We start from the raw sequence: 24,403 nt of genomic DNA, 5'->3' as shown, positions 1-24,403 counted from the left end.
GCTGCAATTGTATAAATGTTTTGTATGTGATTAATATAGAAAAATGTCCCAGAGCTCTTTAGAGAAGTGTAATCAGACAAAAATTAATACCGATCTACAGCAGCAGTTGGGTGAAGGGGCCAACTAAACTCTTGGAAAAGATGTAGATTTTGAGGAGAGTTTTGAGGAAAGAGTTGGTGAGATAAGGCGTGACATAAATTGTTAAGCTGCTTTACTTCACAGTATGATAAGTATATGGAATAGCTGTTATGATTGAGGTTATTTAATTAAATCTGTCTAATTCACCTTTCCCAAAAAAGAGTGAAGTGGAGAGGTTAGGGTGGCTTAGAAAGCTGAAGGGATGGCTGCCAATGGTGGAACAAAGGGATAAGGGGATAAGCAGAGCCAAATTGGAGGAATGTATCTTCTCAGAGCATTGCAGGACTGGAGAAGGTTACAAAAATGGGAGAATCAAAACCGTTGATGAATTTAAACACGAGGTTGAGGATTTTAAGTTTGAGGCATTAGAAGGCCAGGAGACAATGTCAGTCAGTGAGCAGAAGGTGGGATGATTGAGCAGGAATTGGTATGGATAGGGTAAGACCAAACAGAGTTTTGGATTAAATCAATTTGATGGGAGGTTAAGGAAAGCATTAGAATAGTCAAACCTGGAGTTAATAAAGATATAGATGAAAGTTTCAAAAATAGCTAGCCTGAGACAAGGGCAAAGACTGACGATGTTGCAAAGTTGAAAGTACACAACAATGTTCCCTTTAAAATCTAGTTGTGTGCTGCCAGCGTTTTCAGTGCATGGTGCCTTTTTTGCGCAGCTGCACATGTGTGGTATTTATCACAAAGCGAAGCCTGTACATTATCTTCTAGGCTGCTGTGTGGCAAAGCACCTGAGTGGGTACATTGGTAGACAGTCCTTGTGATGGAGAGGATATTGGTCAGAAGCTCAGATCAGCATTAAATAAGACAGCAAGGGTGTGCACAATCTGGTTCACCCTGAGATAGTAGCCAACAAGGAAGCTGGAATGAAAGTGGAACTAGGGAACAAAGTTTGTGGATGATACGTATACATTTGTCTACGTAGGGCCAAAGGCTGGACTATTAACATTTTGAAAGTAAATTTGCAATTTCAGGAGTCCAGGGATCGATGCAGAAAGAAACAGGTTTGGAAAGGGGCATTTTGGGGTGGCTGGAAGGGGTCAGAGATGTCACTGACTAGATAATGCGATGAGAGATGCCATGTGAGATAAGGAGTGGCAAAGTGGCTGTGAATATGGGCAGGAGAGTTTATGTGGATGGAGAGGTTAAGGGAAGATAGGATTGCAGTGCAATGAGAGGAGAAAGGGCAAAGTGAGTAAGAATGAGATTGAAATTGCCAGTGATAAAGAATAGTTACATGCAAGAATTGTGAAAGGAAAGGGAGGCTGGCTACCTGCCAAAAGCGTTATCAGTTTGGCTGCTACAATAAGCATCTTTCTAATTTTTGATCCAGATTAGGATCCAATTGGTTGAACTCAGATATCACTGACTGTGAACATAGAGCGGTACATGAACCAGGGCATTGCAAATATTGTTTATGAAAAATTTTTTTCTAATGGATCTTTTCAAATTCTCATAGTTGAGGTGTTTGGTTTGGCTATTCTGAAACCTTACTAAAATGAAAGGACTGCCAACAGAATGCTGACAAAAAATTATTTGCCAATAAAGCGCTGGTGCAGTGTGTTCATGCTAATATATTTTATTTTTAGGTAAAAATACAAGATGTAGAGTTCTTTGTAAATCTCGGAGACTGGCCTTTAGAAAAGAGAAAAACTACTGAGAAGCTTCACCCTATTTTCTCCTGGTGTGGATCAGATAATACAAGAGATATTGTAATGCCAACATATGACATTACTGATTCAGTTCTAGAAACTATGGGACGGTAAGATGTTACTTACAATTGCATTACTTAAAATTAACTTTAATTGACAAATGTATAAATAATTGAAAGCAAAATATTGCAGATGTTGGATATTTGAAATAAAAACAAGTGCTGGAAAAGCTCAGCCGGTCTGGCGGCATCTGTGGAGAATGTTTCAAGTCTAACGTGACTCTTCTTCAGAACTTCAGAAAGAGTTCTGAAGGAGAGTCACATCAGACTCGAAACATTAACACTGTTTTCCTCTCCACAGATGCTGCCAGGTCTGTTGAGTTTTTCCTATACTTTATGTTTTTATAATGTATAAGTAATTATCCAGGAATCATGTGTTATCATCAATAACGCCTTAATGCTTCATTGCCCACCTAACTTAGTGCCAATAAGCAAAGGCTTGATGCTGCTAACGTCGTGCATGCACAGTTGTAAGCACGGCCGCCATCTTTATAGGAGGCAGTGTGTAGCAGGGTGCATGCGTGGTCATCACAATCTGGAATTGCAAACATTACAGCACCAGCGGCATCAAGTTAACACCTTTTACTAAAGGGAAGCAGTCTTTTTATCATATTTGCAATTGCAGCATCCCTGCAGTTTCTGAACCTCCCGCTCCGGAGCCTCTTCCACTTAATCCGGGCCTGTCACTGGAAACAAGCTGCAGAGCTGCAAACGGAATTGCAGCCATCACCAAGTGGATCAGAAGCCTCCCCTCCCTCCCCATCCCGATGCCTGGAAACTGAGGGGAGGGCGCAGCCCAGCTGCCCACCCACTGCGGAGTTCAAAAACTGGGTGAATGGCTTCAGGATCTGAATAAGATCCAACCGGCACTGTGCCTGCTGCAAATGACATCATTGGCTTCCGCGCAAAAGTGCATATGTGCAGACAGGTATTGGTGGCCATCTTGCGTTGGCAGGAGACATAGTGATGAGCAAATATAACTTGTACTCAAGATGGGAGTAGAAACATTAATAAGTATTGCTGACTAAAGAGACATGTTGTTGAAGCTTTTCGTCTTGCACTCATCAGGACAGATTCGCAAGAATACCAAATCTAAAGAGAACAACAATTTATACTGCATGAGAAGAAGGTGCTGTTTGGTTGGCGAGAGAACTCTGATTGGTAGAGACGTTGCCATGAAGAATACACCAGGAACAGTTAACTGCCAAACTGTTGTTTAAATCCAAACCAGGCAGGTCAACTCTGATTCGTCAGGGCATTGCCATGGGGAATGAACCAGGGAATGGCTGTCCCCCAAGCTTTTGTTTAGTTGAAAAAGGTGCAAATATGAGGACATGCTCTTTCTGTTTACAAAGGACAGGACCTTGTGTTTGAATATATGTAGCTTCTAGCACACGCAAGTGAACTACACTGCGAGCCCAACTGATTATCTTAAATTAGTTGTCAGCGTAATTCTTAGCACAATCTGGATTGTTTAGCGAGTGTTGTCCAATTACAGAATCACATCTAATGTTTGACCTATGTTCTGAGGTTTGCAAGCACAGGCTGGTTGAGTACCAGATTGTTTTTTCTACTCAAGTATTACCAAGCGACTATAAACATAACTGACTTAAACCAACTTTACAGAAAAACAAGGAAGCTCTTCAGATTATATTACTTCTGTTTAGGGTATAATGTTCCAGCCAGCTGACCTGGCAACCTGAATAGGAAAGTCTGTAATATTAATCAAATGATTTAGTGATGAGCAATACGTTCTAATGCCCATGTTTCAGGAGCTTAAAGGAAACTACCCTACTGAGTTGTCTAATAATCCTAAACATTCTAGAGGGAGAGACCGATATAGATATTATGATTTCAGCTAACTAAGCAGTTACCATGCTCTTAATTGTTCAAATGTAACAATGATTTATTACCACAAAAAAGATAATTGTCCCACATTTCCAGCAAAATCCTTGATGAGTGTCCTAACTTACCTACAAGACAAAAAGATGCTCAAAGTGTTAGCGGTTAATCATAGGCTATGGCATTTTTGTGTTAATTCTCAATTGCATAATTTATTTGTAATTCTTTGTAACATAGGGTAGAATTTTGCCGTCGGTGTGCGGGGGTGGGCCCGACACGCTGATGTGTAAAATGACGCGCAATGACGTCGGGCGTGCTTCCTGATGTCACCACATGCCATCGTGATATTTCGGAGGGCGGGCGCTATGAGTTCCGAGGCACGTCCGCCATTAATTAACGGGCCAGTTAAGGCCCTTGAGGCAGTAATTGACAGCGATTTTTTGTAGCCTGTGCGATTTTCAGTGCATTGCACGGGCAGGCGGGTAGGCCACATTTTTAAAAACCTCATCCACGGGCGGGATAAGAGGGATGAGTGGACTTGCGAATGTGAGTTGTTAGTACTTTTTAAACTTACTGCTACTTGCTTGTGTGAACAGAACAACTTCAATTCTCTTCAGAGCTGCTTTGACAGGAAAAACAGGCTTCAGTTCAGGACTCTGGAGGAATCATGACACTTGGGGCCTTGCAGGTTTCAGGCAGCTTTCCCTTGCCCTGGGAATGGGGATTGTGCTCTCCACTGGAGGCCCCTCCTCTGAGGAGGAAGAGAGGGCCAGAAGGGGGAGGAGGCCAGGAGTCCATATTCAGCCTCCAGGGGAGCCACCTGTGGGAGGACAGGCACAAGGGGTGCAGGGCCAACAGCAAGTGCAAGGCGGAAGGGGCCGCAGAAGACGCCACTATCCTGCTGCCAGGGTTTACAGGCGGCGATGCAGCTATCTCATTATGTCTGAGGTGCAGTGCCGAAGGAGGCTCCGTCTCTCAAGGGAGACAGCGACGTCCATCTATCAGATGTTCGGCCTTGAGATCAGCTCCAACTGTGCGGGTGGGCACCCCATGCCAGTGGCACTGAAGGTCACGGTTGCCCTCAACTTCTATGCCTCCGGCTCTTTCCAGGGATCGGTGGGTGATCTTTGTGCAGTCTCCCAGTCAGCTGCCCACAGTTGCGTCAAGCAGGTCACAGATGCTCTGTTCAGGCATGCATTGACTTTCATTCACTACCGCTCGGATGAGGCCAGCCAGGCAGAGCGAGCCAGAAGTTTTGCAGCGATTGCTGGGTTCCCCCGCGTCTACGGTGCAATCGATTGCACAAATGTGGCCATCAAGGCGCCAGCCGGGAGCCTTTGTCAACAGGAAGGTTTTCCACTCCATGAACGTGCAGATAGCGTGTGACCACAGGATGCAGATTCTGCAAGTCTGTGCAAGTTACCCAGGCAGCTCCCATGTCAACTACATCCTGAGACACTCCCAGGTGCCAGGGCTCTTCAGTGCTCCAGCCTGCCTGGTTGGACAAGGTCTGTTGGGTGGCAAAGGCTATCCCCTCACAAGGTGGCTCATGATGCCCCTCCGCCATCCAAGAACAGAAGCCGAGCAGCGATACAACAGGAGCCACGCCTTCACAAGGGCTGTGGTGGAGAGAACCATCGGTCGTCTCAAGATGTGCTTCCGATGTCTGGACTGTTCAGGGGGCGCACTCCAATACTCCCCAGATCATGTTTCAGTGATAGTGATTGCATGCTGCGCTCTCCACAATTTGCCGCTGGAAAGGGGAGGACGCAGTGGAGGAAGAAGATGTGGACGCAGATGACCTGTCTGCAGATGATGAGTTCGAGGACAAGCACGCTCAGGGGAATGCTGAGGGGATGGACGCTGACCCGGGCAACATCCAGGGAGGCAGGGACACCCGGGAGGCTTTGATCCAACGCTCCTTCAGCTAGCCTACCAAAGGTGAACCTCCAACACGTGCCAGAGCTCCAGGCTACATACTCGATACCTGAGAGCAACATTTGCCTGGTTAGGAACATTAACTATGTGCCTTGTCAATAAAGCTCAATAACAAACAAGTCACTCATAACATCATGGGTTACCCTTCACCTGCAGAACTAATGAAGCACTCTGAGCCTTGTTGAGAACAAAAACATTTAATGAGTGCATACTTGCATATAGAAATGAAAGTCCATTGAAAGGCGTTGAGCAGCACACCTACTGAAAAGTAACTGAAACGGGGATCAAAAGAAACCCACCAGTGATTAAGCCTGTTGTGTGCCTAAGGTGATTTACGTTTACGTTTGTGGGTGCTACGTCTAAGTGCTCCTCCCTCACTGGGACCGACATTTGAGAAAAGCCTGCTCACTCTGCCATCCAGTTGGCCTTGATGACCTCGGCGGGCGTCCTCTGGCCCGTGGAGCTTGTGCTGGCTCCAACTGGGAGTGAGCGGACAGTGCCACGGCTGGCATCTCCCCAGTTGCCGCTGCCTCATCCGATGCCATGATCACTGGCAGGGGGGCAGAGGAGCTGCTGCAATCATTCACAGCGCCCTGAGAGGAGCCTGCAGAGACGACAGGCAGCTCGTGCACCAACGTGAGGTCACTCTGGACCTCCCTGCTCACAATTGATGGATGGGTACCTAGCTGGGATACTGGGTGCCCAATCCACCTCCCACAGTGACACTGACCACCTGAGGTCAATGCCACTGTGAGGGCTTGCAGGTCCGAGCGCATCCCCAGGAAGCCCTGCTTGTTCTCCTGGAGGAGCCGCTTCATGAGAGTCGGCACTCTCTCCATGGAGAGACATTGCGCTCGGCCATGAGGGTCATTGCATTGCTCATGCTCCGCATGGACTCCTCCATCACAGAGATCATGGCACACATTCCCTCATGCATCTCCGCCAGATCATCCCATACACCCTGCTGGACTCCCAGCATCTGCTGCCTCAGGGACCACTCCAGAGCACATCATCAACCACTGACTGAGCATGTTCCTGGTCCCCAGCAGTCCTCCAACTGCCTGCGCCCTGGGCACTCTCTGCTTCTGCCTGCACCTCAAGCAAGTGTGAAGTGCCCTCACCGCTGTGCCCTCACCAGCCATGGCACTAGCTGATGATCTTACCCCCACTGAGGGGCTGGTATCTGCGCTGGTGCCTGCCTGGCTGAGAGGGTATGACGCTGGTGCATTTATATCTTCTGGGCCCTCAGGTGTCAGCGGCAGTCCCTCTACCTCCTGAGTGTGGGTGTGCTCCAGTGAGGCTGAAAGGAAGAACAAGGACATTTGATTAATAGAAGTCATTACACTGTTAATGTGCATGCCTGGCACCCGAATCAGGATGCGCTCCTCCTTCCATTATCAATAGGCAACCCATGTTGGAGGCTGAAATCAATATACAGTCAACAGTGGAATGTTTGCACAAACAGACATTGTGATCTCAGAGCTTGGCACTCTTACCACCCAGTGGCATCCCAACCTCATTGCAGCTGGTTGATCTAGGCGCATGGTGCCTCTTCAGCTTGAGAGCCTCCTGCTCATATCTGGTCATGATGAGAAGGTGGGGCTGCCCTCCACCAGTCCACAGCATTATTGTGTGCGTCTTCTCCTGAAAGGAGAGAGGAACATTGATTGGTCCACCCTGTACCTGCATTGTCATTGCAGGCTTGCCACCCCCATCTGAATGAAACATTGCAGGGCTCATCCAATTTGTGACCCTGGAGCTGCCGTACACTCACTCCAAGCAGCCAGGGCTGACCCCCTTGCCCAGATGGTGCCTCCATCACATTTTTCACTCACACTCTAAGACCTTCCAAACCCACAAGCATTATCACCTAGAAGGACAAGGGCAGCAGATAAATGGGTGCACCGCTACCTGGAAGTTCACCTCCAAGTCACTCAGCATCCTGACTTTAAAATGTTTCAGCGCTCCACCACTGTGTCTAGGTCAAAATCCAGGAGCTCGCCCCCAAACACTATTGTGGGTGTACCTGCACCACGTGCAGCGGATACAGAAGGCAGCTCAGCACCACCCTCTCAGGGGCAACTAGGGTCATTGCAATAAATGCTGGCCCGCCCAACGAAGGCCACATCCCATAAATGAATGAATGCGAAAACAAAATTCTGAGTTGGGGCTGGGGGGGCCTATCCAACCGCTGTGCTAAGTAACCCATGCCAACACGGTACTCACTGTTTCTGAATGCAAGAGGTTGAATGTTGTGGAGACAACACTGGTTGATTTTGAAATTATAGGAAGTTTCCTACCTTTAAGGAGGAGGATTCAGACTTGAATGTGTTGGTATTAAGCCTAAGGAGCACTTTTATACGTTTGGAACCAATGGAAATGGGAAGGAGGAGCAGTGCTATCATCACTTTTGTTTTCCAACTTTTAGCAAGTTGGTTCCTATATTCCTTGACATGTTATAGTGGCAGTTGAAAGTGCTGCTTTTTCTGTCATGCCCCTTCTAAGTGGTAACTCCACTCAACTAAGACTTCATGACTTCTCTTGAGAAAATATTGTTATAACAAAATGAAATGTTACAGCATCCAAATACCCACCTTTGTGACCTCTTGATAGTTTTACACCAGTGATATTACAATAATATTAATTGCGGTCCATATTTCTTTGCTTTCTTTCATTACAGCAGGACAGTGAATGGGAAGTCTTTGCAAATGTCTGCTCCCATATTACTTTAAATTAAACATTCTAAATTGTAAAGCTTTAGGGAGAAATAAAAAACCAGCAATACTTCTATTTTACTGTGTTTCTGTCAAAGGAAATGACTCAGTAGTGCGTCAAGGTTTATGCTGTACCAAAGCTGTGCAATGCCTGTGTGTTTTGTACGTGCAGTTTCTCAAGTCATATCCAGTGGAGGCAGTCATTCTAATTATGTAGGTTCGACCACAAACTTCCCAGATGTTGGAGAGAGGTCTTTACAGGCCATCAATTACAGCTCAGTCGGCCCATGGCTACACCAAACCTAAGTGTAGCCAGTGGATACTATTTATATTAGTTAGAGACAGTGATTTAATTCTCCTTTCCAGAAAGTTGTCATTGTTTTAAATGGAAAGAGAATAAGGTTGCTAATATTGCCGGGTTTCCATAAATGGCATTCATTCTTTTGGAGGCACCGCTGTCTCCAAGGGTCAGAAAAGACCACAGAATCTCCATTTATGGATTTGGAATTGTCTGATACAGTTGTTGAACGTTGTTTCGCTTCAACGTCAGTCAGTTAATGGGGCCTATATTCTCGTTAAGTGTCGTGAGATGCATTTAACTGTTGTTTCGCACCAGTCTGATGTAGGGCCACGTGACCCGATCGGTGCCATTTTGGAGCCGCCTCTCCCACTCCCTAACCCACCCTTTCATTGCCAACCCTCTGGGCTTGTGGCCTCACCTGCTCCTTGACCCACCCTCTCCCTGATCCTTGCTCTTGCCAACCCTCCAACTCCCCAACTCTCCTGCCTGCTACTTCCCCCTCTGAACCCTCGGTGCGATCAGGGGCTCTGGAGATGAGCGGTGAAAGGCAGGAGGAGTAGCTTCGACTTGCAGTGAGTAAGTTCTCTTCAAGCGGGTTTGTAATCAGCTTCACCCTGTTATGATCAGAAATCTCCTGGTAAAAGAGCCCTGGTCCTGACAATGAGACAATTTACTCAACAATGGATTGAATATGTTCTGGACACTGGGCCAGGACACAACTCCTCTCCGCTGCAGTAAAACCAACTTCGGAGCGACCTCTCTTACCCTGCCTCTGCCCTGCTATGGATGTGGGAGCCATTCTGGGCGGCTTTAAAACCTGGTCGGGGGTAGAAAGGAAGATTTCTGATCAAAAAGGGTGAAGCTGAGTACAATCCCACTTGAAGAGAACTTACTTCCTGCTCCTCCTGTCTCTCATCACCCATTTCCACAGCCTGTGCTCACACCGAGGGTTCAGGAGAGGGAAGCTGTGAGTGGGAGAGTCGAGTGGTTCGGTGAGAGGAAGGATCAATGAGAGGATGGGTTTATGAGCAACAGAGGCTGCAAGTCAGAGGATCGGCAGTGAGAGGTGGGTTAGGGAGCTGGAGAGGCCACAAGTCTGAGGATCAGTGAGAGGATAGGTCAGGGAATGAGAGGCCGTGAACCGGAGAGTTGGCAAGAGCAAGGGTCCCTAGTGATCAGGAGGGTCAGAGGGCAGGATGCGTGGTGAGCAGGATCGGCAGCGAGCGTGAGGTATTGTAAGTAGAAACTTAACATTTTTTTTTACATTTTTATGTTTAATTTTATTTATTAAATAATTTAATTTCCCAATATAGGAATTTAGCAATGTAAAGTATTTCAACTTAAGGGGTATAATGTTTTAATTTTTTTTTTCTGATGAGTCCTACAGAACCTAATTACAGCTTTTATGTTGGTTTAAATGGGAAAATGTGATTCGCTTAATGTCCTTTTACTTAAAGTCATTGGGCTGCATGTGCTCCCGCCAGGTGTGTTTCTGGCAGGGTCAAGTAAAATAGGATGGGTGCCCACCCCACCTGGAGCAAGTTGGCTCCACACTGACTTTGTTTCCAGGGGTAGATTGGTTGGTGGGCCGGGGGGTGGGGGGTGGGGGGGGGGGGGGGGTGGCGGTGGTGCCTACTATTTTCAAGAATGCAACTACAACTTTAAGTGAGACCTTACTGTAATTCAGTTTTTCTTTCTTAGGTGTCAAAGTAGACAATGAATAGGTACTGTGCTGATTTTGTTCCACTAGATGGCCATCTTCATAATTTTGCCTCAGATGTAGTCATTTGAAACAATCATGAAGCATAATAGTAAATTACTTTTGGACTACAATTGACTGTTATTTTTTTATAAATAAACAAAATAGTTATGTTGACACTGAATTTGCCCGGCATAATGTGTCAGCGCAATAATTGTGGGACAGGACATCTTGCTGCCTTCTTGTTTCACCCGGTCCTGTCACACTTTCAGGCTCCAGGGCATTTGTGTAAATCAAGTCATTTGTGACTTGCTTGCAGGCTGGAGGAATTAGTTGCAGAAACATGTAACAATGTTGAAGAGCTCAGTTTGCCAGCGGAAGTTTTCAGAACTCTGAACGAAATGGCTACTTCCTGCCACTCAGCTAATTCTGGATCCAATTTGTCAAATTGCCTTGGATCCCATGGGCTCTTACCTTTGTTATCAGTCTCCCATGCAGGACCTTATCAAAAGCTTTGCTGAAGTCCAAGTAGACTACGTCAAATGCATCGCCCTCATCTACACACCTGGTCACCTCTTTGAAAAATTCAATCAAACTGGTCAGACATGACCTCCCCTTAACAAAACCGTGCTGACTGTCCTTGATTAATCCCTGCCTCTCCAAATGTAGATTAATTCTGTCCCTCAGAATTGCTTCCAGTAGCTTCCCCACCACTGAGGTTAGACTGACTGGCCTGTAGTTCCCTGGTTTATCCCTTCCTCCCTTCTTGAATAATGGTACCACATTGGCTGACCTCTAGTCCTCTGGCATCTCTCCTGTGGCCAGAGAGGTATGAAAATTATTGCCAGCGCTCCTGCTATCTCCTCCCTTGCCTCACTCAACAGCCTGGGATACATTTCATCCGGGCCTGGAGATTTATCTACCTTTAAGCCTTCCAGACCACTTAGAACCTCCTCCCTTTCTATGCTAATTTCTTTAATTATATCACAGTCCTTCTGCCTGATTTCCATACCCACGTCGTCCCACTCGCTTGTGAACACCGACACAAAGTATTCATTTAGAAACCTACCTACGTCTTCCAGCTCCACACACAAATTTCCACTATGGTCCTCAATGGGCTCTACTCTTTCCCTAGTTATCCTCTTACTTTTAAGGTACTTGTAAAATAACTTTGGATTTTCCTTTATTTTACCTGCCAATGTTTTTTCATGCCCCCTTTTTGCTCTTCTTAATTTCCTTTTTAAGTTCCCCCCTACACATTCTACACTCCCCTAGGGCTTCCGCTGTTTTGAGCCCTCGGTATCTGCCATTAGCCTCCCTTTTTCTCTTTATCCAATCCTGTATATCCCTCGACATTCAGGGTTCCCTGGATTTCTTGGTCCCACCCTTTATCTTTACTGGAATATGTTGGCCCTGTACTCTCCCTATTTCCTTCTTGAATGAGTCCCACTGCTCTGACGCAGATTTACCTAAAAGTAGCTGCTCCAAGTCCACTCTGGCCAAATCATATCTGATCTTATTAAAATCGGCCTTCCCCCAATTTAGAACTTTGATTTCTGGCCGATCCCTGTCCTTGTCCATAACAACCTTGAACCTAACGGAGTTATGATCACTATCTGCAAAATGCTCCCCCACTGATACCTCTACCACTTGCCCGGCTTTATTCCATAAAATTAAGTCCAGGACTCTTTTGTAGGACCTTCTATGTACTGGCTTAAAAATCTTTCCTGGATGCATTTTAAGAATTCTGCTCCCTCTAAACCTGTCACACTATGACTAACCCAGTTAATGTTGGGGAAGTTGAAATCCCCCACTATTACTACCCTGTTATTTTTACACTTCTCTGAAAATTGCCTACATATCTGCTCTTCCATTTCTCTCTGACTGTTTGGGGGCCTATAGTACACTCCCAGCGATGTGATTGCCCCTTATTTGTTTTGAAGTTCTACCCATATGGCTTCATTTGAGGAACCTTCTAAGATGTCATCTCTCCTTACTGCTGTAATTGATCCCTTGATCAATATTGCGATACTCCCTCCTCTTTTACCTCCTTCCCTGCCTCACCTGAAGACCCTATATCCTGGAATATTGAGCTGCTAAGCCTGCCCCTCACTCAACCATTTCTCTGTCTCAACCTGTATTTATACAAATTTAATCTCAAGAAGTCATACCTTTGCTGTAATTGAGACATAGAAAATAAATAAGTTACATTTGATGTTTATACTTTAAATTTACTGCATGTGGTGCAGTATCAATTCCTTTTTATAACATTTAACTATTTATATAACATATAACTTTTTACTGCAATTTTTGGTGGACGACACTGGCTAGGACAGCATTTACTGCCATCCTTAATTGCCCTTGTTTAGAGGGTATTTAAGAGTCAACCACATTGCTGTGGGTCTGGAGTCACCTGTTGGTCAGGCCAGGTAAGGACAGCTGATTTCCTTCCCCAAAGGACATTAGTTTTTACGACAATGGCTTCATGGTCATCATCGGACTTGTAATTCCAGATTTTACCATCTGCCGTGGTGGGATTCAAACCCTGGTCCCCAGAGCATTACCCTGGATCACTGGAACACTAGTCCAGTGACAATACCAGTATGCCACCACCTCCCCAATTCTAATTGTGATTACATTGAATTGTTGAATAGAGAGGTTAGGTAATTTTAACATTGCAATGCTAAATATCACAAATAATAGGCTTTCATTATTTTTAATATCTATCTTTTTTAAAGCCATTTTGTAATATCTGAAGTTTTCAAGCTGGTCTCAAGCTCTTTAAATTATTTTTTAACTTTTTGTTTTCATGAAGTAGCACACTGGATAACTGATTTATTCTTCATGTTTTTATCAGCAAATCCGTGCTACTCTAGAAATTAGCCCATTTAAGATTTTGCTATTACATGTCTCAAATTCTGTTATCCTGTTATATGAACCTTACTTTCTTCAATTTCTGCACATTTAAAAAGGGTGCGAGGGATAGGCTAGAAAATTATAGGCCAGTCAGCCTGACTTTGGTGGTGGGCAAATTATTGGAAACAGTTCTGAAAGACAGGATAAACTGTCACTTAATAAGGCACGGATTGACTAGAGATAGTCAGCATCGTTTTGTGAGGGGAAGATCTTAATAGAACTTAATAGAGTTTTTTGAGAAAGTAACAAGGTAGATTGATGAGGGTAGAACAGTGGATGTTGTCTACATGGATTTTAGTTAGGCATTTGACAAGGTTCCACATGGCAGACTGGCCAGGAAAGTGAGATCTCATGGGATACAGGGGAAGGTGGCAGGTTGGATCCAAAATTGTCTCAGTGACAGGAAACAAAGGGTAACAGTCAATGGATGGTTTTGAGAATGGAAAAAGGCTTCCAGTGGTGCTCCACAGGGCTCAGTGTTGGGGCCCTTGCAGTTCGTTGTATATATTTATGATTTAGACTTAAATGTGGGAGGCATGATTGGGAAATTTGCAGATTACACAAAAATTGGCTGTCTATTTGATAGGGAAGAGAATAGTTGTCAACTCCAGGATGATATCAGTGGTTTGGTTGAGTGAGTGGAGAAGCAGCAAATGGAATTCAGTCCGGAAAAGTGTGAGGCAATGCATTTGGAGAAGGCAAACAAAGCAAGGGAATACTTAATAAACGGGAAGTTACTAACAGGGGTTGAGGAAGTGGGAGACCTTGGAGTGCATGTCCACAGGTTCTTGAAGGTGACAGGAAAGGTGGACAACCTGGTCAAGAAAGCATATGGAATGCATTCCTTTATTGGGTGAGGTATTGAATACAAAAGCAGGCATGTAATGATGGAATTGTATATAACGCTGGTTAGGCCACAGCTGGAATTTTGTATACAGTTCTAATCACCACATTACAGGAAGGACATAATTGCTCTGGAGAAAGTGCAGAGGAGATTTACAAGAATGTTGCCAGGGCTTGACAATTGCAGCTATGAGGAAAAATTGGATAGGCTAGGGTTGTTTTCCTCAGAACAGAGGAGGATAAGGGGTGACCTAAGTGAGGTGTATAAAATTATGAGGGGCCTAGATAGGATATACAGGAAAGACTTGTTTCCCCTAGCTGAGGGGTCAGTTACTATGGGGAACAAATTTAAGTTGATTGCTAGAAGGATTAGAGGGGATATGAGGAAAAGCTTTTTCACCCAGAGGGCGGTGGGCATCTGGAATTCACTGTCTAAGTTGGTGGTTGAGGCTGAAAGGCACAGCTCATTTAAAAGGTACCTGGATTTACACCTGAAGTACTGTAACCTGCAAGGCTATAGACCAGGTGCTGGAAAGTGGGATTAAAATGAGCGGCTAGTTTCTTTTTTCTCCTTTTGGCCGGTGCAGACATGATGGGCTGAATGGCCTCTTTCTGCACTGTAACCTTTCTATGGTTCTCTTGTTATGGACATTGGTATCTGTTAACAATATTTTCTTATAAGTAAAAGCAAAATACAGCGGATGCTGGAAATCTAGAACAAAAACAAAAATACCTGGAAAAACTCAGCAGGTCTGACAGCATCTGCCGAGAGGGATACAGTTGACGTTTCAAGTCCTTATGACACACTATCAGAACTAAAAAATATAGAAATGAGATGAAATATAAGCTGGTAGAGGTGGGGTGGGACAGGTAGAGCTCGATAGGGGGCCAGTGATAGGTGGATGCCAAGAAGAGACTGCCACAGATTCATAGACAAAAGGACAAAGGGGTGTTGACGGTGGTGATATTATCTAAAGGATGTGCTAATGGGGACATTAAGGGTAGCAAGCAGGACAAGCTAGTGGCAGGTGGCCCTTGTTGGGGTGGGGTGGGGGGAAGGGATCGAAATGGGCTAAAAGGTGGAGATGAAACAATAGATCGAAATACATTTAAAAATAGGTGGGAAAAGAAAAATATATTTGTAAAAAAATTATAAATTATTGGAAAAAGGGGGATCGGAAAGGGGGTGGGGATGGAGGAGAGAGTTCATGATCTGACATTGTTGAACTCAATGTTAAGTCCGGAAGACTATAAAGTGCCTAGTTGGAAGATGAGGTGCTGTTCCTCCAGTTTGCGTTGAGCTTCACTGGAACATTGCAGCAGGCCAAGGACGGACATGTGAGCATGTGAGCAGGGTGGTGTGTTGAAATGGCAAGCGACAGGGAGGTCTGGGTCAAGCTTGTCATGCTTGAGCTTCACTGGAACAATGCAGCAAGCCAAGGACTGCGGTCTGTCCACAAGCATGACCCAGACCTCCCTGTTGCTTGCCATTTCAACACACCACCCTGCTCTCATGCTCACATGTCCGTCCTTGGCCTGCTGCAATGTTCCAGTGAAGCTCAACGCAAACTGGAGGAACAGCATCTCATCTTCCGACTAGGCACTTTACAGTCCTCCAGACTTAATATTAAGTTTAACAATGTCAGATCATGAACTCTCTCCTCCATCCCCACCCCCTTTCCGACCCCCCTTTTTCCAATAATTTATAATTTTTTTACAAATATATTTTTCTTTTCCCACCTATTTTTAAATGTATTTTGATCCATTGTTTCATCTCTACCTTTTAGCCCATTTCGATCCCTTCCCCCCACCCCACCCCCACTAGGGCTATCTGCCATTAGCTTGTCCTGCTTGCTACCCTTAATGTCCCCATTAGCACATCCTTTAGATAATATCACCACCGTCAACACCCCTTTGTCCTTTTGTCTATGACATTTTTGGCAGTCTCTTCTTGACCTCCACCTATCACTGGCCCCCATCGAGCTCTACCTGTCCCACCCCCCACCCCCTCTACCAGCTTATATTTCATCTTATTTCTATATTTTTTATTTCTGATGAAGGGTCATACGGACTCGAAATGTCAACTGTATCCCTCTCCGCAGATGCTGTCAGATCTGCTGAGTTTTTCCAGGTATTTTTGTTTTTTTCTCTTGTAAGTAACTGTTTAGAACAGAGTATTTGAGATATGGTCAAGCTGAATGGATAGTTAGTTGTAAAACATTATACATCAGTTAAATATGGCCTATTTGTGTGTTTCTTCAGTTGCTAGATTAATTTGTCAGGTTAAATTACCTAAGTGACCATCTTTAATCTAGCAATTTGAAAAATAACATGTGCACATTGTGTGTAACAAATCTTGGAGAACAAACAAAGCATAATCTTAGACTTACGTTAGATTACACACAGGTTGAGTGACTGATTGATCTGAGGTGAATACTAGTAGTACTTAAATTTCACAATATCCTTAAAGTGATGAAGGATTCTTTAGCAATTTATTTATTTTTTTCATTTTATTGCTGAAATTCAAATAGGTTTTATAGGTCTTTGACATTGGAAGAATAGACCAACTGGAGTGTACTCAGCATAATTTGCATGACAAATAATAGGAGTTGAATCATCCAACCTCTCATAAAGTTAGTTATACATGGCAAATACACATAACAGTTTTCAGATTTCAGCATTAATCATTCTACACTCTGATTAAGCAACTTCAGACAGTTCAAAAGTAAGCATCATCTGATTTATAGTTTTTGCTAGGTAATGTACTTTAAATTTAATTTGTTTGGGCAGCTCTGTTGCCAAGTGATTTTATCACTGTTTTTAAAACAGATAGCCTCAGTTATGACATCAGCGCTGACTGGTAGTTCAGTATGTCAGTTAGTTTTTTTATACATGGGCAAGTTGATGCAGCAACTCTTTACTGTCTTATCTTCCATTTGAAGAAAGAAAAGTGACATTGCTTTGTGAAAAAGAAGCAAAATACCACATCTTCTGGAAATCTAAAATAAAAGCGTAAAATGCTGAGAGCATGCGGTAGATCAATAAGGCAGCATCTGTGGAGAAAGGAACAGAATCAATGTTTCAGGTCAATGACCTTTCATCAGAACTAGAAAATGTTAGAAACGTAACAAGTTTTGAGCAGGTACAGAGGTAGAGAAAGAGGGGAGGTCAGGGGAGGAAAGAATAAAAGGATAGGCCTGTGATAGAGTGGAAAGCAGGGCAAAGCAGATGATGTAGCAAGGCAAAAGGGGGTGGTAATGGGACAGGTAAAGAAACAAAAGTGGGTCTATAGGAGCTGTAAATGGCAATAACAGAACCAGCACATACTGTATGAAAAATGGGAGCAGAGCCTTTAATCTGAAATCGCTGAACTCAACGTTGAGGCCACAAGGTTATAAAGTGCCTAATCGAAAGATGAGGTGCTGTTCCTCAGGTTTCTGTTGAGTTTTATTTGAACAGTGTAGGAGGCTGAGGATAAAGAGGTCACAGTGGGAGTGAGATGGAGAAGGAAGATGGCCAGTAACCGGGAGCTCGGGTCACACTTGCAAATTGAACTGAGGTATTCAGTAAAATGATCATCTAATTTGCGTTTGGCCTGTAAATTTTGAGGAAACCAGATCACAAATAATAAATAAAGTACACTAAATTGAAAGAAGCACAAGTAAAGCACTATTTCACCTGGAAGGAGTGTTTGAGGACCTGGAGAGTGGGAAGGGATGAAGTGAAAGGGCAGGTGTTGCATCTCCTGCACTTGCACAGAAAGGTGCGGAGGGAAGTGGCACCCTTATTATTATTCAACTTTAGTTACCATCACAATTTTTGGGTTTTTGCATGATATTTTCTCTCTGGTTCATTATTGTTGGTTGCTATCATAAGTGGACCCTGCATCTTATGCAATCTGAAATGCATCCATTTCTGCCCAGTATCTGGATGATATAGCATGATCATAACAGAGAGCCCTTAAGCTGTATTCAGGTTACTGGAGTTTATCACGTGTTGCTATGTGAATGCCCAGATGAAAATATAGCCCTTGATGTGTAAATTTAATAATTGTTCATGTTTTTAAAATCTTCTAAATAATTATTTGAAAGAAGCTTTGGGAAATCACCTAATGGTCTCTGTACATTCTATACCTCTCATAATTCATATTAAAAGTCTAGACTGTTGATTTCTTATTGGGGCACAGCTCTAGGTGGTCTTAGGTAACCTACCTAATTATCCATTATGCACATGTAAATAGAATGCACAGTGGAGTACAGTGAAATGTTCAACTTAATTCACAGATGAGAAAGCTCTTTGTAACTCATTTTGACACATCTATCACCACATCTCTCTTATTCATCAAATAAGTTGTAACAAGTTTCTTTATTCTTCATTGTATCTTTGTGTAACTTAAAAATAATTTTTAATTTAAATAATTTCTCTTAAAAAATTCTTAATTGAAGAAGATATTAGTCCTCAGTACATATTATTTGTCATAATTGATTTAATTATTTTATATCCTGGTTTCCACAGAGTAAGTCTGGATATGATGTCTGTTCAGGCCAACACTGGTCCTTCTTGGGAAAACAAAAATCATACAGCATTTTGGAGAGGACGTGACAGCAGGAGGGAGCGTCTAGAGCTTGTAAAACTCAGTATCAAACACCCTGATTTGATTGATGCTGCATTTACAAATTTCTTCTTTTTCCCCCATAATGAAAGCATTTACGGTCCAATTGTAAAGCACGTGTCATTTTTTGATTTTTTCCAGGTATGTGGATCTGGTTTCAAAATCTTTCCTAGTTTATTGTTTCAAAAATACAGAAATATATGTTGGTATGGTTTTATTAATTAGCTGCAACACCATTCGCATCAAAATCATTTATGCTTTTAGACTGAATAATGTAAGATTACAGAAACTTGTATTAATTTGGAATACATTTGTGATCAACATTATTACATCCTTATTGATTGTGCAAAAACCCAAAGGAATATTCCTTAATCATAACTATTCATTTGGCGCATTTTCTATAATTTTTTTCTTTTCCCACAAACATTAGGGTGAAATTATACTTGAGTGATAGATTGGCTTATTTGAAGGTGTCACTGATCGTTGATCAATAGAAATGCATGTCAAACAAATTATACCAACCAAGAAATCATTATTGCTGAAAAAGAAAGCTAACATGGAAAACCTACAAACAAATATAAATTTTCACTTTACAGTTTCACTGAATTGGTCCAATACAATAGCTCGACTCTTATCTTTTGAAGAATAGACTTGTTTTGCCAACATGCCTTTCCAGTTTCCACAATCTGTCATTGCTAAACCTGTTAGAGCTGAGACAGCAAGAACATGTTCCAAATTAAAGCAGTTTAGTGCTTTTCATGTGTAACCAAACTTGGCATTATTGAGGTAGGGGTGCAGTAGAATAGTTTTAGACAGCTGTTGGTCTTTGTGAGATGGATGTGAACTTAGTGAAGATGAAAGCTAATGCCTAAGAGTTATCTAATTGAGTTTATCCGTTCTTAGATTCTAACATGATCCACATTAAAAAAAATCTTTGCCATTGTTGTGATTAAGGAACATCTCTGCCAGTGGACCATTGAATACTACATTTTTTACCCTTATGCATTATTGTCTCAACTTTGAAAATTAATGCTGTTCTCTGGAACTACAAACAATTTAAAATGTAGATTACTTTCACACAGATGTGCATGCTGTTAAGATCATAGCCAATGTTATTTGCTGAACAAGCCAATTCACAGAGGGAAACTTGTCTTACTCATCATAACCTTTTTTTTTTGTATTTTGAAAATGAGGGAAAGACTACTGATCCCAGAGCATTGAGTCATAGTAACACTTTTAGGATTTTAAAATTAAAAGATTTATTAACAAGAAGGGAAAAAAAACTTAAGCACACAAGATTAAAGGTACACAGTTAAAACAGTTTTACAAAACGTCCCCCAAAAAACCCACTTGGTCAGAAGCAAACTACTTGGCAGCAGCTTCCTTTAAGATTATTAACCATAAAAATACAGTAACATTACCCCAAGACAAAACTGCTGTCACTTTGGTAAGGGATACCACACAACTTCTCACTCTCTTCCACTCTGCTGTGGAAATCCAAAAAGAAAGGTTCAGTAACTCTGGCTTGCAAACTCGATGGCTGCTTCAATTTCAGAACTTTCATACCTTCTCCCAGCACAGATTTGGTCTCAGGACATCTCCCCCACTCAAACACACAACTCAGCTCAACATCTTTCCTTAAATATCCTTTTCCCCTTTCACCTTAGATTCCATTGTCCTAAGCATCTCTTTGAACTCAACTTTTCCAGAATATAAAAATCTTTCATGTTTTCCTATTACCTCCACTGAAATAAAATTTAATAACCTTCCCTTGTTTACTTATGCAACCTTTGTAAGTTGTAAAAGTCCCTTGTCACTTCTAAACTCCCCTTTGTAATTTAATAGCTGAAAAGTCAAGTCCCTATCTATCACCTAATGCAAATTTTAAAACCCAACCTATTTACTTATAAATCCACTTCACCAGAACCACTCATTACAAATGCATGCATCTAGTTCCTTTATCTTTTACCTCTCAGTTCCCACAGACAAGCTGTCTTTACTAATCTTCCCCCCAGTTTAATTAATCATGGACACACACACATAGCCTTCTTTGCAGAATGCCACTATATTCCCAAAATAATAAAAAAAAATTACATCAATCTTCAGAAATCATTCCAAATTTGCATATGAGCTAAGTGTTTTACTTTTTAATGGAAAAATTACATTTCATTTTGTTCCGATAGAGGTGTTGTGCGTTTTGGTTCTTGGTGAATCTGTTTATTCAAGTTATTAAAAAAGGAAGAACTGGCAGTGCCTTTCATGACCTCGGGACTTCTCAAAGTGCTTCATAGCCAATGATGTACTTTTTGAAGTGAAGTCGTTATTATAATGTAGAGAAACATAGGGCAGCGTTTTACCCCGTCAGAGGGGAAGTGCGGGAGCGGGCACAGGCAGGCGGCCTTCCAATCGGCACCCTCAGTCGGGGGAGTGCCGCCATTTTAAATGGGCGGGCCAATTAAGGCCTGCCCAGCGTGACGTCTGCCAGGAAGCGCTGTGCGCTCCCTGTGCGGGCGGAGGGCATTCCCTCAGCCGGGAGTGCGCTCTTTCGCGCATGCGTGCGAAAGAGCGCACAGGTTTCCCTGAGGCAAAGTGTTGCCTCAGGGAGGTCGGCTCCGATTGTAAACTTCAAACAAAGGTGATAAAAAATTTCCCTGCCATGTCCCCTCATGTGACACTGTCACATGAGTTGGGGCATGCTCATAACTTTTATTGAAACATTTCATAAAAATTTAAATACCCTCATGATGCCTCATCCCGCCCGTGGATGAGGTTTCATGTTTTTTCCGAAGCCCGCCTGGGCGCCCGGCCTGCCCACCAACCTTAAGGTTGGACGGGCAGGTCCATTAATCATCTTAATTAGTTTTTTAATGCCCTTAATAGCCCACCAAACTGCAAATCTAAATGACACGGGGTTATGTCGGGACGCACGCCCGACGTATCCCCGCGTCATTTTATGCGTTGGCAAGCGGGCCCCGCTGCCGCTTGCCGACCGGAAGATGCTGCCCATAGGAATAATTAGCATATAGCAAGGTCCCAAAAATAGCAGGAGGAAAAATTATGATAATCTGCTTTTAGTGGTGCTGGTGGAGGAATGATTAGGACACAAGGAGAATTTCCCCACTCCTCTTATTCAAATATTGTCTTGGAATCTCTTCTGGCCACCTGAGATAATGTAATGTTTCTTCAAAAATGCCACCTCTGACAATATAGTACCCCCCTCAGTACTGCATTGAATGAAGCGTTAGTCTAGATTTTGTTGTCCAAGTATCTAGAGTGAGACTTGAATCCCTAGCCTTCTGACTCAGAGGTGCTGCTCATCGAGATACATACATTTTACTGTTGCCAAACTATTATATGTGACATGAATAATTGTTCATGAGTGTACAGATTTACATAGTGGGAGCCTAGCGCTAATGCTTTGTCAACCAACTATTGAGAATAATGAGTGTTTCGATTTTTCATTTCTAGCTACATAATCAGAGCTGTAGTTCTTCCAATATTTCTCATGGAATGCGTTGAAGTTTCTAAAGACTTAATATTAAGGCATCCTCGAAACCAGCACAACCATGTTTTGTTAAAGCTTATCATTTTTCTTGTTTACCATTTTTTAAATGTTTCATGATTGTTGGGTATCCTCCAGTTTTTACTCTAGGACAGGAGGGCAAATTAAGGTCCCTTGCATTGTTCCTCCTATGTAATGACATAAGGACCTGAGCCAGGTCTGTGAAGACAAAATAAAAATATGTAACATAGTAACTTTATTCATGTGACCCATAATTATACTGTTTTCCTAACTAATCAAAAGCAATTGGCAAGTTTTCAGCAAGCATTAATATATATACAAACTATTGCGGATGTGGAAAATCTGAAGTAAAAACAAAGTGTTGGAAATATTCAACAGGTCTGGCAGCATTTGTGAAGAGTGAAACAGAACTAACATTTCAGATCGATGACATGAAGGCAGGAAAGGGAAAAGTCTAGGAAGGCAGGAAAGGTTAAATAACAAAACGGATGATGGTGCAGGGCAAACGGGAATGGTAATGGGACAAGTAAAGAAACAAAAGATGGGTCTGGAAGAGCTGTAAATGACAGCAGCAGAACCTTCACCTGAAATTGCTGTCTGGGAAAAACAAAAGCAGTGGTTATGATCTGAAATTATTGATTGCAGTGTCAAGGCCAGAAGACTGTAAAGTGCCTAATTGAAAGATCAGGTGCCCTTCATTTTAACTGTCATTTTAATTCTCGGCTCCATTCCTAATCTAATCTCTCTCCCCTCAGCTTTCAACATTGTTCTAATGAAGCTCAACAGAAGCTTGAAGAATAGCACCTCATCTTTCGACTAGGCACTTTGCAGCCTTCTGGACTCTACGTTGAATTAAAAAAAATACAGATCAATGCAATTTTTTCAGATAGCAGCTTTTGATAATGATTTTTCAGTTGTCATTTACCATTCCTCTAGACCCATCTTTTGTTTCTTTTCTTGTTTCATTGACACCAACTTTGCCTTGCCCTATCATCTCTTTTGCCTTCACTCTATCCCTCTGCACCACCACCTGACAACATTTCCTTGCTTCTATACCTGCTTACAACCTGTTACATTTCAACTTTTTCCGCTTATGATGAAAGGTCATTGACCTGAAATGTTAACTCCATTAGGTGCTGCCTGATCTGCTGAGTATTTCCTGCAATTTTTGTTTTGATTTCAGCAAGCACTAGCATTGATCGCATTTTCCCGTAATGCAGCCAACCATGACTATGTTACCTTAGAGATTATTGGGTAGCAGCTGAATGATATAAAAGTATTATTTGATAGTAAAAATTAACCTTTATTTCCATGGCATGTTAATCTTAGTAGCCATGACCATCTCAAAAATGACCTTGAGCCATCATCAGCTGTACAAAATTATAGGGTAATAAACCACGGAGTTACTTTTATAGACATTAGAAACTACACACCTCAAAAACCTTGAAGTTTGATGGCATCATAGATGCAATAAAAATTTAACAATTGCATTGTGGAATGCTAATGTGCTGATTGTAAGGCTGCCATAAAAATTAATGAGGCACTGAAGATTAGACAAAAGAACTTTGCTCACCTCAATGATGTAAGTATGATAACCACTGTTGAGATCCAGGAGAAATGTAAATATGATTTTAAGTGTTGGATCAGGCTTTGAAATGAAACCTTTCTTCTGAAAATCAGGCTCAAACCATTTGTTCAGTTTCCACTTGAAATTAATCCTTGGGGGTTAAAGATATAAAATGGAGCTCTATTGCTGTGCCAATTAAAGGATTTCCAATCAACAAGGGTTATCGCCACTAGAGTTAACAAAGCTAAATTCTTAATATGAGGATAGTTCTAAAGATATTGTAGATGCAAAGTGTTATAAATATTTCCCAACATTTATGCATTGAAATGGTCCAGGCATCTGTTAACCTGCACCGGTTGCAAATAGAGGTAATCATTCATTGTTATTTCTTGATTTCATTGGAAGACTTATGTTTATGTGAAAATAAACACTTTACAGGGTAGTTGGTACTTTGATTTTTAAAATAGGCAAGTGATGGCGAGGCATTAAATAAGCTGGACAGTCAGTGTGCATTTGTTTCTCTCAGACAAGCAAAAATTGTTTTTGTATCTTGCTTAAAGAGCTATTATTTTAAGCACATGGCATCA

The 24,403-nt window shown here is 42.6% G+C and overlaps 1 protein-coding gene across 4 annotated transcripts in view; it reads left to right on the top strand.

Annotated features, from left to right (window-relative positions):
- The window catches only part of poglut2 (protein O-glucosyltransferase 2), a 124,686-nt gene that overhangs the window by 39,109 nt on the left and 61,174 nt on the right, over positions 1 to 24,403 (top strand). For all 4 annotated transcript variants that reach the window (XM_078545853.1, XM_078545854.1, XM_078545852.1 and 1 more), the window contains 2 exons: positions 1,740 to 1,912; positions 18,630 to 18,867. In XM_078545853.1, coding sequence (XP_078401979.1) covers positions 1,740 to 1,912; positions 18,630 to 18,867 — 411 coding nt within the window. The remainder of the gene's footprint in view (positions 1 to 1,739; positions 1,913 to 18,629; positions 18,868 to 24,403) is intronic.

Source organism: Cetorhinus maximus, chromosome 7 (assembly GCF_964194155.1).
Source record: "Cetorhinus maximus chromosome 7, sCetMax3.hap1.1, whole genome shotgun sequence".
Lineage (NCBI taxonomy): Eukaryota > Metazoa > Chordata > Chondrichthyes > Lamniformes > Cetorhinidae > Cetorhinus > Cetorhinus maximus.
The sequence above is the reverse complement of the archived record's forward strand: the minus strand, read 5'-3'. Positions and strand labels throughout refer to the sequence as shown.